The following is a 13,595-nucleotide window of genomic DNA, read 5'->3' as shown; positions in this document are numbered from 1 at the left end:
AAAATATATGTAGAAGCATGTATTTGAATGGGTTGTTTATAATTGATGATTGAATATGTTAAAATGTGATAAGGCATATGAAGAATGAGGTTAATTGATTTTTTAAATTTATTTAATGTTAAAATCGATGATATTAAGGATTATTTTATTCCACAGGCATTTGGGAAAAACATCAGTTATATCAAAGAAATGGTAATCCAGGAAACGCAGAGGTACACTTTAATATTAGTTTACTGTTGAAGGAGGCAAATGCTTTTGTGTAGTCTGGAGTTACTGTCTCAACAATGAAGGGCATCGCAGCAATCAAATGCATTGGTTATAGACGCAAGCAGGACAGGCAGCAACTCTGGAGAGAAGGTTTGGGTGACGTTTCAGGTTGAGACCCTTCTTCAAAATGATGTCGGGGTGAGAGGTACATAGATAAGGAAGTGTATAGATAAGGAAGTGTACGGTGTGAAAACAGTACAAAGGGAATGGATCTCAAGGAAAATGTAGAATAAATCATTGTTAATTGGGAGAAGGTAACAACAAAGCAAACAGATAAAATGTAGTTGGAGACAGTAAGATTGGTTGGAGAACTGGGAAGGGGGAGGGGATGGAGAGAGGGGGAAAGCAAGGGTTACTTGAAGTTAGAGGAGTCAATCTTCATACCGCTGTGGTGTGAGCTGCCCAAGTGAAACATGAGGTGCTGTTCCTCCAATTTGCTCTGGGCATCACTCTGACAATGGAGGAGGCCCAGGCCAGAAAGGTCAGTGTGGAAATGGGAGGGGGGAGTTAAAGTATTTTGCAACCAGGAGATCAGGTCTGGTTGGTCTGCGCTTGGTCTCGCCGATATACAGGAGTCGACACCTGGAACAGAGGTAACAGCAGATGAGGTTGGAGGAGATGCAAGTGAACATCTGCCTCACCTGAAAAGACTGTCAGGGTCCTTGGACAGAGTCGAGGCGTGAGGTGTAGGGACAGGTGTTGCATCTCCTGCGATTGCAGGGGAAAGTACCTGGGGATGGGATGGTTTGGGTGGCTGGGATGTTTCATTGGTTAATGCATTGATTAGTTGGGTGAAGAAAGTTGTGACTTATCCAAGCTTTGCTGTACAAAACATCCATAGAATGGGAAATGTAGATACAAGGAACTGTGGATGCTGTTTCACAAAAAGGGATATAAAGTGGTCGATTAATTCAGCGGGTCACGAAGCATGAGAACATGGATAGGTGATGTTTTAGGTCAGGACCCTTCTTCAGACTGATTCTGGTTCGGGATGGGGGAGAAAGCTGGAAGAGAGGTGGGGATGGGACAAAGTCTGGCAAGTGATACGTGGATAAGGGTGAAGGATGTTTTCATTTGGCAGATGGACAAAGGCGAGAGATGAAAAGACAAAAAGTGAGATAAGGATGGAAGAAGCGTGAAATGTGAAGCCAGAGGAAGGAATTTAGGAGGAAAGGAAATGGGGAAAAGGGGACAGGGAGAAATAGGTATGCATCCAGGTGGAGCACAAGGAAGAGAGGCAGGAGAAAAAGAGTGTGAGAGTGGAGGGGGGACGATTCTTGGTTAGATTAGAGGATGTTGTAAGCCTGTACGAAGAACTTGGAGGACCTTGGGCAGATATTACAATAGGATCTGTACTTGATAAAGGTGCTTGAAAGAAGAGTATGTTGATAGTGTCTTGCCTTACTGAGCGGAAGAATGTAAACTGAAACAGATTCAGCCTTAATTGAGGTCTTTACAAGTCAGTGGAGAGTGCAGTTAAATAATTGATAGCATAAATAAGTATATGTAGACTGAAAATAAATGGTCAAAATGACCATATATTTTCTGTCTGAATAAGGGTTCTGACCCGAAATATCACCTATCCCTTTTCTCCAGAGATGCTGCATGTCCCGCTGAGTTACTCTAGATAGACTTTGTCTATCTTTGGTGTAAACCAGCATCTGCAGTTCCTTCCTACACTTACTCACAACTAGCCAGTTAAGCCTGATTATTCTCAGGCAATGATGGAAAAACCCAGCAATTTATATCACTCTGGATGGTTTGCCTAAGGCTAGAATTAAACCCAATTGCATTTTTATTTTGCAGAAGAGATGTCTCTGGCTTGAAGGAAAATGAGTTGAATTGGAGTAATAAGATGCATCTCAAAATCTGCCAGCTGACGAGGGGCGCACTATTGTATGAAGTTCCCGCGCTTTCATTTCAACTGGTATTGAAAGTTGCTGAGAAGCTAAAGATGCTGTTAGCAGAAGTAAGTTTGGTTCAATAGTTCAATTGTGCTTTATTGTCACATGTGCAAAGTGCAGAGTGAAATTCTTATTTACATTCCAGTAAAGTACCTCCATACAACCCCGATTAGCAGTTGTATGGAAATAGTCTACTGAGGTTGAAGGAGGGTCTCGACCTGAAGCGTCAACTGTTCCTTTTCTCCCGAGATGCTGCGTGATCTGCTGAGTTACTCAAGATTTTTGTGTCTATCTTCAGTTTAAACCAGCATCTGCAGTTCCTTCCTGCACAATAGTCTACTGATATCAGCCCACATGCAAGAAAGCACCATGCTTGGCGCCATTTTCCAAGTCATTTGAAATTAATGAAAAGTATCTCAAACATTCTTTGTTGCCGGTTGGGAGGGCAAATTAAGATTGACATAGCCTTCAGTCAAAGTCAAGCAGCAAATTACATTTAATCCTATTCCTGAAAATGCAGATCATCTTAAATCTAATCTTAAATCTAATTGGAATGACACTATGTTCAGTTTATGAACAGCTGAGCACCACTTGTATGTTAACACTGAAGTCAGCTTCAGTTTGTGTCATGATGATTTTGAGTGAGTCTTTATGCATCATCTAAGCTTTGAGACAAAGCATTAAAGGTGGTCGTCGAATATATTGAACAACGTTTCTGCCTTGCTGCTCCAGAGACCTGAATCTGATCTTGACCTCAGGTGATGTCTGTACGGAGCTTGTACCTTCTCCCCGTGGCCGCATGGATTTTCTCCGGATGCTCCAGTTTCCTCCCACATTCCAAAGACGTGTAGGTTCATTGGCCTCGGTAAAATTGTAAATTGTCCCTAGTGTGTAGGATAGTGCTAGTGTACGGGGTGATTGCTGGTCGGCGTGGACTCGGTGGGCCGAAGGGCCTGTTTCCACGCTGTATCTCTAAACTAAAATCTCTAACCAAACTAAATAGATCTGCTTTCAACATTACATAATGTTTGATCCTTCTGAGTGAACAAAGTGAATCCCAGCTCATATGGCCTGGCGACTGGAATATATTTTGGATATACTCTCATGCCTGGTTCTGGATACTCTGGTATCCACAAACACAAGTATTGGTTTTATGTGCCGAGGGCCAAACTGCACTTATCAAATAGATTTTTCTTCCTCATTTTGTGGGTTTGGACCTGCATTATGTCAGCGGGCTCCGCATGCTGTTTTGTTTCCCTCTACCTACTGGGGGTAATAATTATCAGGCTGCATTTCACAACCTTAGCTGATTCAGCGTCAATCACCTACTGATGACTTCATGCCTCATCCAAGAATGATAGAAAATCCATCTAGTATTAGGAGAAGGCGATTCCATTGAAAACCCAAAGTGCAGTTATTTTCCCATCTGTTCTTACCGGGGGGGGGGGGGGGTTGGGGATGGGGGGTTTCTTCTGCAAAGATGGCTAGCAAGCGACAGAAATATTGGGGCCCCATCCTGAATTTAACAAGTACAGTACACAGCAAGAACACATAAATTCTATGGCTAGAAATATAATATCGTAGTGAAAATTAGGTGTAGCTGTAAAATAAAAAGTGCTCATTGGCCAGTCATTCTCTCTCCTACCCTATGGAAGTCCATGGAATGTCCCCCGGATCAATCGCAGTCGGGGCCAATTTAATGTCATCCACTTTACATGATTGTTAAATATTAAAACAATCACCAATAACTTTGGTTGATTTATACTTTATCCATTGGTTTTAAGTGGCTCTGGTGCTGTTTGATAATTGTCCGACCGTGCCGTTTAAACTGTTATATATGTCTCACTCTTGGTATCTGCATTGACTTGTGCTGAACAAATCCTTTCTTTCCAGGAATCGCAGAGCGAGTCACCTCCTGAAGAAAAGAATGTGCATGTCGATTTAAAGTCAGTAATTGAGAGTGCTCAAGGTTGCCTCCGTTCTTGGCGAACGCTAGCATTGAAGAAACCCTTACTTTCCCCAACAAAATCCATCGACAAGAATGAACTAGAGGTACACGTGGTGCTCTTTCCATTGCAATGAAGCAGGAAGACTATCGGCACACGCTGCCTCCACCAGCACTAACACGAACCATTCAAAAACAAATCCTCCTGCTTCCATGCATTCCATAGCCCTATTCCTTCCTTGAGTACAGAGATTAATCTCATGATGAAATGCAGTGATTTCAGCCTCAAAAGCATTTCCTTCTATAACAAGGACTGGATATCTCTCTATCTCTCAACAAATGTTTTGTAGACTAACCAGTGCAATGAAGGGTTTGAATGTTCTTGTTGATAAGAATGCATTAACAGAAGAACTATAATCCTCCCTGATGCCATGACATTTGTTGAACAGGATTTTTTTTGGAGTGGGTGTTTGGGTGGTGTTTGGTGATGTACACAAACTCCACAGCCCTGCGGAGTAGAGAATTCCACCCTTCTGGTCTTAGTTGTCTTTCTAGACATTGGCTTTGTGGGATAGAATGTAAATTTGCATCACATCACTATTTGAACTGTATTCCCTGGAATGATTTCCACATTCAGTCCATTTACCTTTCCTCATCAAATTCTGGCCAAGCCATTATAGTTTAATTGTCAAGCATTGCCTCTGGAGCAGCTTTGGGATGGAGGGAATGGGGGGGGGGGGGGAAATAGTTTATTTATTTACAATACTTTACTTTAGAAGTACAACATGGAAACTGCCCCTTAGGCCCATTGAGTCCACGCTGACCAGAGATCACCCCCTACACTAGCACTATCCTGCACACACGAGGGACAATTTACAGTTTTTTACCAAAGCCAATTAACCCACAAAGCTGTACATCTTTGGAGTGCAGGGGGAAATCGAAGCACCAGGAAAAGACCCACGCGGGTCACAGGGAGAAGGTACAAACTCTGTGCAGACCGCATCCATAGTCAGGATCGGACCCTTGCCTCTGGCACTGTGAGGCAGCAACTCCACCGCTGCGCCACTGTGCCACCCAAAATATTGACACTGAAGTGCGGAAGATGGAGAGCAGTACACTGATGTCACTGCTGTCATCTCTGTGTGACCTCGGTGCCTGAGAAGCAAGTCCTTAATGATATTTATCACATTTATAACCCGTACATGGAGTGAAGCCAGTGTTTGCTCATTGTCGAGTCCATGGGCAGAGGTAAAGCCGCAGGGTTAATTACACCACCGTATGTTTGTATGGGGTGCCAGTTCCCTCGGCTGCTAACCTGTGATGAATACTGGAAGTCCTTCAACCCGATGACCATCTGAGAGTATGTCCACAGTTATGGAAGTAAACCTAGAATTAATTCCCAAGAAATCCAATGTGCTAATATGTTTTTTGAAGAATATTGTTTCACATTTTATACACAATCTATCTATGTACTATCTACTTTGTAGGTATGGAATTGCCACTTCACCTTAGAGTATGGAGTTGAAGACTGGGCCATAATGTGGAGGAAGATGACAAGAATAGACCTTATGAAAAGAATACAGGAGGTATTTTACAAAATAATTTCTTCTGGGTATTTTTGGTAGAATTTTTGTTGTAAATTTACAGATGTTATAGTTTAATGATACAACACGGAAACAGGCCCTTCGGCCCACCAGGCCCTTCGACCCACCAGGCCCTTCGACCCACCAGGCCCTTCGACCCACCAGGCCCTTCGACTCACCAAGTCCTTCGACCACCTGTCCACACCGGTTCTATGTTATTCCACCTTCTCATCCATTCCCTACATGCAAGGGGCAATTTGCAGTGGTTAATTAATCCACTAATCCACACGTCTTTGGGATGTGGGAGGAAACCGGAGCACCTGGAGGACACCCACACAGTCGCTGGGAGAACGTGCAAAGTCCACACTGACAGCACCTGAAGACAGGATTGAACCCTGCAGCTTTATCAGCTGTGTCACTGTGCTGCCCACATATTAAAACCTGCTCATTTATAACAACTGACCCAGAAATGAATAGTTCTGATTTAAAAAAATCCATTGACCTGAAATCTAAACTCTACTTCTCTTGATGTAGATGATGCTAGCCTGCTTAGTAATTACAGCATTCTCTGATTTATACTGGACATTAGTAGTTTAGGCCAGGAATATGTTACCTCTGAATGAATTGATCACAACTCTGATTTAAAATCTATGAACTAAAACGGAATATGGTATCCACTTGGCAAAACACTGTGATGTATGCATTATGTTCTGTTGCTGTCTTCTTAATTGAATTTAAATATTGGAACCACAGATACACCATCTATTTTCTGGCACACAGTAGCAATGTTACAACATTTTGAGATTTAAAAAATCAAGTCTGCAATTTATCCCATCAGATAAAGCACAAAAATAAGTTTAATTTGACACCTAATTCACTTTCATATCTTCAGTATTAAAAAAGTTATGGTCATTTTCATACTCGGAAATTAGCATCTTGTTAGCAAATTGATTTTCCATTGACTTAACACAAAAGCTGTGATCGAGGACAGTGAAATGGCCATAACTTTATTAAAAATTAAGAGAACTGAAATAAATTTTCAGTTATTATAGATTGAAGCATTCTGAAACAAATATTAAACAATCTTACTTGGATGACCTGAAATTAAAGCATATAATTAGTTAGTTACCCAATTGTAGCTAATTCCAAACTTCAATTACTAGATCTAAACATATATCCATTTCTTAAGAATAGCCTAAGTGTCCAAATAACATTCACAAAGAATTCACAATAAAACATGATTTTTAAATCACATTTACATTAATTTATAGGCCAAATGGAAGGGATTTAGTGTTCAATTGCTGTAAATTAATGGCCATTTAAATCAGCTTTCGAGTGGGATCCTGTGGAACTCTGTGGAAGGCGCTGGTTTGGAACGTTCCCATTGCGGTGGATTTGTACCCCATATGCCCAGAAAATACTGCGGGATTTTAATGGGCCCCCAAATTAGCTACTCGCAACATAAAATTTTGTATAAAGGGATCTTAAGAACCACTTATTAATGTAAAAATAAACAACCTACCTTCCGTTTTCCCCTGTATGAGATCCGTCCCGTTGTCGGCGGTCGCGGGTTTAGAGGATGATTTTAACCTACTATAACAATTAAATGAACCAATTAAGTTTAAAAATAGCCGCAGCGAACGAACCTCGCAGCGATTTTTCGTCAGCAACTAAGTAGGCTGAACAACCTCGATTTGAATAGCCGAGAGAAAATCGCGTTTTAAACCCGCCCCCTCTCAAAGGCGCCAAAATAGCGCACACGGGCAGCGACAGACCTGCAGCCCTGCTGAAGGTAGGTTTTGCAACATACCTAGTATCAGAGCCTTGCCAGATTATCCGTTTTGCTGGTCCAATAGAGGTCACGGCCTCCGAGGGGAGTGGAACGGTACCGGGCCGGTTTGCCTAGACCTACGGGGGAGATGAGAGACCGGCCCACAAAGTCGGTTATGGGAACAGATCTACAGGCTCCGGCCAGGCTGCTGTTCCAGTACCCCGACCGCAGGTGGCAAATTTGACCCAATGAACGGACGTCCGGCTGCGGAAGTCCAGATGAAGTTGATATCAGCCACCACATTTTCGCGGTGGATTTCGAAATACGCTATTTCGAAGTGTGCTCTTGTAATTTTGTCCAGATTAGATAGATAGATAGATATTCTGGATACTTTATTGTCACATGTACCATGAAGGTACAGTGAAATTATTTTGTTTTTTTGCATACACAGTACACAAAAGAGTCGCTACAGGGCGCAGACAAATTTACAAAGTTCCCTTAGATATTGTTGGTCCCTTCTTCGTCCCCTTCACCCCGCCACCACGTAACCTCTTGTTCTCGGCGCACCCCCCCCCCCACGCTGGGTCCCTCTTTGATCCTTGTGACACCGGCCTCTAGACACGTTCCACGTCCCTCATCGTTCTTGGTCAATGCCGGTGGCTCGGGCCAGAGTTCGGAGTCCGCGGTGTGCGGGCAGCGTCTACCAGTCCAGCCGGTAGGTCCTTCGTCGACTGTCCATGGTAAGCAATTCTCGGTCAAGAAGGAGGTGCCCGACCCTCCAGTTGCCAGAGAATAGGTGTGTGCACAAGTATTTGGTATGGAACTGAACAATTTTCTGTTGCATAGACTGGTACATTATAACTTATTCCTTAAAACAGTCAGATAACTACTCAGTATGGAGTCGACTCATGAAGTGCTGAGGATCCACATGGTAGACAAATAAATACACTTTGTCACATAAAATCATGCACTCTCTTAAAGATGTAGTTTATGATTAGTACGCATTTTGGACTTTGATTAGTACGGGTGTCTGAGGTTTTGGGGAGAAGGCAGGAGAACGCGGTTAGGCGGGAGAGATAGATAAGCCATGATTGAATAGCGAAGTAGACTTGATGGGCCGAATGGCCTAATTCTACTCCCATAACTTATGATTCTATGATGCATGTAGGTATATAATAATGACCTCTCCTGAGTAACTAGTGACATCTCAACGGCTTAATAATTAGGATACAGATATTTTATACATGTGCATGTCATTTTTATTAATATTTTTCTTCTGCATTAATAGGAGAACCCTTTTGACCAGATATTGATCTATTGGAATGAAAAGGAATCTTTGACCACCTTGAATCACATTCTATTGGACTGTTTTGAGACCTGTGCACTTACAAGTGTGGATGCCGTTTGCGAGGTAAGAGGAGATATCAAAAATAATTTTATTCTAATGAGAGCAAAGGGGAAGATACAGATTGCAGAATATAGTTCTCAGCATTTTAGCGCTTTAGTACCATAGACAAAGTCCAATGTTTGCAATAGGGAAGAAACAAATCGGACAGTACCCCAGCTTATGGAATGACCGTTCAGAAGCCTGATAACAGAGGGCAAGAAGCTGTTCCTTAGTCTGGTGGTGGACACGTTCAGGCTTCTGTACCTTCTGCCGGATGGGAGCAGATAGAAGAAGGAACGACCTTACATTGTGGGTGAACATAGCTCTGTAAAAAATTAAATTCTCTACAATCTTACACACTCAGTGAGAAACTATCATGCAAGGAGCTCTAACCCTGATTCTTGCTTTTACAATAACACTATCCTATCACCCCCAACATCATCATTACTCTCGCTCGTCATTGGAACAAGAAATGTTGTAGAGCTTGTTCACAAATGCAGAAATGCAACAGTTGTAATTGGAAGAATCAAGTCTGACAATGAAGGATCGGATTGATGCAGTAATGGATTGAAATTTATTGGACAGGGTCATCATTTTATGCACTCATTCTTAATGTCAAGATTGTTTTTGTGGAAATTATGCTTGTGGACTAATAGTATTTGTTATATCCAAGAATGCAATATAAATGGATCTTATTTTCTGAAAAACCCTTAGAGTAAAATGGAGGCTGAACTACTAGCAAAGTTAGATGCATGCAAAAACCAAAAGTCTCCTGCGATTTTGTCAAAACTGATTGAAAAATCCTGGCAAAGAAACCCTGAGCAGAGAACGGATGATATTAGCTGTGTACTGAGTTCAGACAGTGCCATTCATTATTGTCTTCTACAAGGTAAAGTATTTGTTTAATTTTGTTTAACATTGAGCTGATATGAAAGCATGAATTTATTTATATCTGGTAAGGGTTCATTGACTAATGATAATTTTATTACTTTGCTTAACTGAGGTAATTTACAATGCTTCTGCGTTCAGCTGGTTTTTAAAATAAACATAAGAGGGAAGGGAAGCAGAAGCAGGAATGGGCAATACAGCGCTGTTCTTAGAGGTTCCCTGGTACCTTTTAGATTATAGAGATGTATAACGAAGGAAACAATCTCTATGGTCCACCCATACGAACTGTGATGCATATCCCTGCTTAATCCATTAACCTGCTTTAGACCAGTATTCTGGGGGGAACATAGATCAGACATGATCGAATGGCAGAGCAGACTTGATGGGCTGACTGGCCTAATTCTGCTCCTATGTCTTATGATCTTTCATGGTTAATGCTTCTGGTATCAGCACTAAAATACCAGATGCATAAATGATAGGAGCAGAATTAGGCTATTTGGCACATCACGTCTACTCCGCCATTCAATCATGTCTGATCTTTCTCTCCCTCCTAACACCATTCTCCTGCCTTCTCCCTATAATCCTTGACATCCACACTAATCATTACACTGATGCAGTTTCATCCCTATACTAGTTTACTCCTTTTTATGGCAGTTATTGCATTCGGAGGTATCCTGGTTAATCCAATAGGCAGAGAGAATAAGTCTCTGAAAGAGTAGAAACATGCATGACCGAATGCCTAAGATTAGGGCGGGGGATTAGAGGATGAGGGCAGGTGAGATTGCTAAACAAACAACCAGAATTTTAGACCATTGACCAAGAAACGTAAATTCAAATCACATCAGGGCGGCTTTGGAATTTAAATTCAAGTAACTAAATAAATCTGGGATGTTTAATAAGAAACTAGTCTTTCTCAGTAATGGTAACCGTGAAACTATCTAGCTGTCATAGATTAATCAAACATGGAAATAAGCCCCACGGGCCTACTTGTTCATGCCGATCAAGATACCCCATCTGAGGTAGTCTCATTTGCCGGTGTTTGGTCCATTTTCTGCTAAACCTTTCCTATCCATATACCCGTCTAAGCATCTTTGAAAATGCTGTTATAGTACCTGCCTCAACTACCTCTTCTGGCAGCTTGTTCCATGCACCCACCCACCATTCCATGCACCCACCACCTTCACAGAGAGTGGTGAATCTGTGGAATTCTCTGCCACAGAAGGTAGTTGAGGCCAGTTCTTAGGATATATTTAAGAGGGAGTTAGATGTGGCCCTTGTGGCTAAAGGGATCAGGGGGTATGGAGAGAAGGCAGGTACAGGATACTGAGTTGGATGATCAGCCATGATCATATCGAATGGCGGTGCCGGCTCGACGGGCCGAATGGCCTACTCCTGCACCTATTTTCTATGTTTCTATGTCTATCCTCTGAGTCAAAAAGTTGCCCCTCGAGTTCCTTCTACCGTGGGTAAAAGACTCATAAGAACCGATCTGAATCAATAGTCTCCTTCAGGAAAGGAAACTCACCATTCAACAGACTTTGCCTTTATGCGAATCTAGGTCCACCAATGTGGTTGATTCTTAATTGATCCTCTACTTTGAAAGAAGATAGGAATGGGTCATAAATGTTGACATTGTGAATGGGGGAAAAAAAAGTTTGGGGGTCTGCTTGTCCACATTTAGGAGATTGTGAGCATATTTGTATATCTGAGATATGTAATGAGTGGAGCAGGGAACTGGCCTATTGAGTTACACCAATCCAATCAAATCTCTAAAGGAAATGTGCTACATGTGTCACTGGAAGAACAAGCAGTGCAAATTGTTCATAATAGTGCGTATAGGAGGCTCTGGGAGATAAACATTTATGGTCACATCATTCTTAGTGGTTACAGTGCACTTATAGAAAAAAATGTCTGCAGCAGAATGCCCGAGAATATATCTTGGTGTGCTGTCCCCTTGAGTATGCATGCTTTCCATTTATATTATGTTATTCCTCGAAGTTTTGTCTAGAGGGATATTATCTTGCTGCCAATGCTCAGAAGAAATGCGATTAGTCTTAAACGGAGAAATCGCATGACTGGCACTCGTGAGAAAGGAAAACGTGGAACAATGGAAATCTTTATAGTCCCTACTGATAAGCTTTCTGCATATCTTCCATTCATTTGTCCTAAGTGCTGTCTATATCTCTCATTTCCCTTTCCCCTGACTCTCAGCCTGAAGAAGGGTCTCGATCCGAAACGTCACCTATTCCTTTTGTCCAAAGATGCTGCCTCACCCGCTGAGTTACTCCAGTTTTTTGTGTCTCCTTACTGATAATACATCCACGGTTCTTGGGCTGTCCAAGTATTCGGGAATTCTACAATGACGCAACTTTGTCACTGTACCAATACCTGTGAGGATCTCGTCAACAAAATGCAACCAATCCCCAACAGGGTCCTGATTCCAATAGAGATGGATGGTACAAAGGAATCTAACTATATGAAGCACTACTCTGTTGAAAAATGAATAGATTTAGTTTAGTTTAGAGATACAGTGCGGAGGCAGTCCCTTCGACCCACCGAGTCCACGTAGACCAGCGATCCCTGTATACTAGCACTTTCCTGCACATTAGGGACAATTTACAATTTTTATTGAAGCCAATTAACCTATAAACCTGTACATCTTTGGAGTGTGGGAGGAAACCCACTCAGTCATGGGGAGAATGTACAAACTCTGAACAGACAGCAACCGTATTCAGGATTGAACCCGGGCCTTCGGTGCAGGAAGGCAGCAACTCTAGCACTGCGCCACTGTGCAGCAACAGATTTATTATTATGAATACATTAATACAGAATATATCTGATAAATATGATGATCCCCAGGTGACTGCAGTAAGCTCAATGTCTCGCAAGAAGCAAGAGGTTTAATAAAAGAAGCTGAGAAGAGATTTCACATGTTGGCTGGATGCTTGTGCAATGGCTCGGTGAAGTTTCGTGATCTACAGGAGCTCCTACAGAAAAGAAAGGAATTCATGGGTTTATTTCAAGCACGTGAGTAAGAAAGATCCATTTTTTCTTCTTTCTTCTTCCGTTCTTATTATCCTTCCATCATCATTATGATGCAGTACGGGTGTCAGCGGCTGCAGGGGGAAGGCAGGAGAATGGGGTTGAGAGGGAAAGATAGATCAGCCATGATTGAATGGCAGAGTAGACTTGATGGGCTGAATGGCTTAATTCTGCTCCTAGAATTTATGAACTTATGGTGTAGTACCTTGGGATTGAAAGTGATATGTTTCTGTGAGTCCTGAGCTGACTACCAAGTCTGCTGCCTGATCCATTAGCTCTGCAACATTAGTGTCAGGTGGAGCTTGACTGGGTGGATGGATGGATGGCCTGGTTGGGCTAGGTCTGAACAACGCAATCTTAACGCAACCTCCAGCCTGGCAAGAGATTGGAAATGCAATCCACTAGTTGGAAAGCAAGATGACCACTAGAGCAGAGCATGGTGGAAAAGTACTTCCGACACAAATACATGAACTTATTCCCCCGATCCAGGAGAAGAACAGCATGCCTTGAGATCTCAGGGATGTGGTAATCATGACCATTTTCAAGAAAGGATATTCCAAAAAACTGCATGCTTTACTCTTATCATTCAGTTGAATCCACAAAACGAGTCCACATTATAAGCAGTTAGTGTTGTGAATAGCTTTCAATCTGTGTATTTGCCTCGCTCATGTGTATGGAATGTGATGAAAATATCATGGACAGAATAAGTGGCCGACTGGCTCTTTTCATTCAGGTTCCGCAATTTAGCTTAATTTAGAGACCCATTGAGTTCCGCACCAACCGGCGATGCACGCACACTTACACTAAC

General features: G+C 42.2%; 1 protein-coding gene across 3 annotated transcripts in view; it reads left to right on the top strand.

Moving 5' to 3' along the window:
- The window catches only part of LOC116987958 (E3 ubiquitin-protein ligase rnf213-alpha-like), a 138,398-nt gene that overhangs the window by 34,489 nt on the left and 90,314 nt on the right, over positions 1 to 13,595 (top strand). For all 3 annotated transcript variants that reach the window (XM_033044311.1, XM_033044309.1, XM_033044310.1), the window contains 7 exons: positions 157 to 212; positions 2,074 to 2,236; positions 4,065 to 4,223; positions 5,604 to 5,702; positions 8,759 to 8,881; positions 9,572 to 9,746; positions 12,605 to 12,772. In XM_033044311.1, coding sequence (XP_032900202.1) covers positions 157 to 212; positions 2,074 to 2,236; positions 4,065 to 4,223; positions 5,604 to 5,702; positions 8,759 to 8,881; positions 9,572 to 9,746; positions 12,605 to 12,772 — 943 coding nt within the window. The remainder of the gene's footprint in view (positions 1 to 156; positions 213 to 2,073; positions 2,237 to 4,064; positions 4,224 to 5,603; positions 5,703 to 8,758; positions 8,882 to 9,571; positions 9,747 to 12,604; positions 12,773 to 13,595) is intronic.

Source organism: Amblyraja radiata, chromosome 26, assembly GCF_010909765.2.
Source record: "Amblyraja radiata isolate CabotCenter1 chromosome 26, sAmbRad1.1.pri, whole genome shotgun sequence".
Taxonomy (NCBI): domain Eukaryota; kingdom Metazoa; phylum Chordata; class Chondrichthyes; order Rajiformes; family Rajidae; genus Amblyraja; species Amblyraja radiata.
Note: the sequence above shows the minus strand (reverse complement) of the source record. Positions and strands in the feature narration are given on the sequence as shown.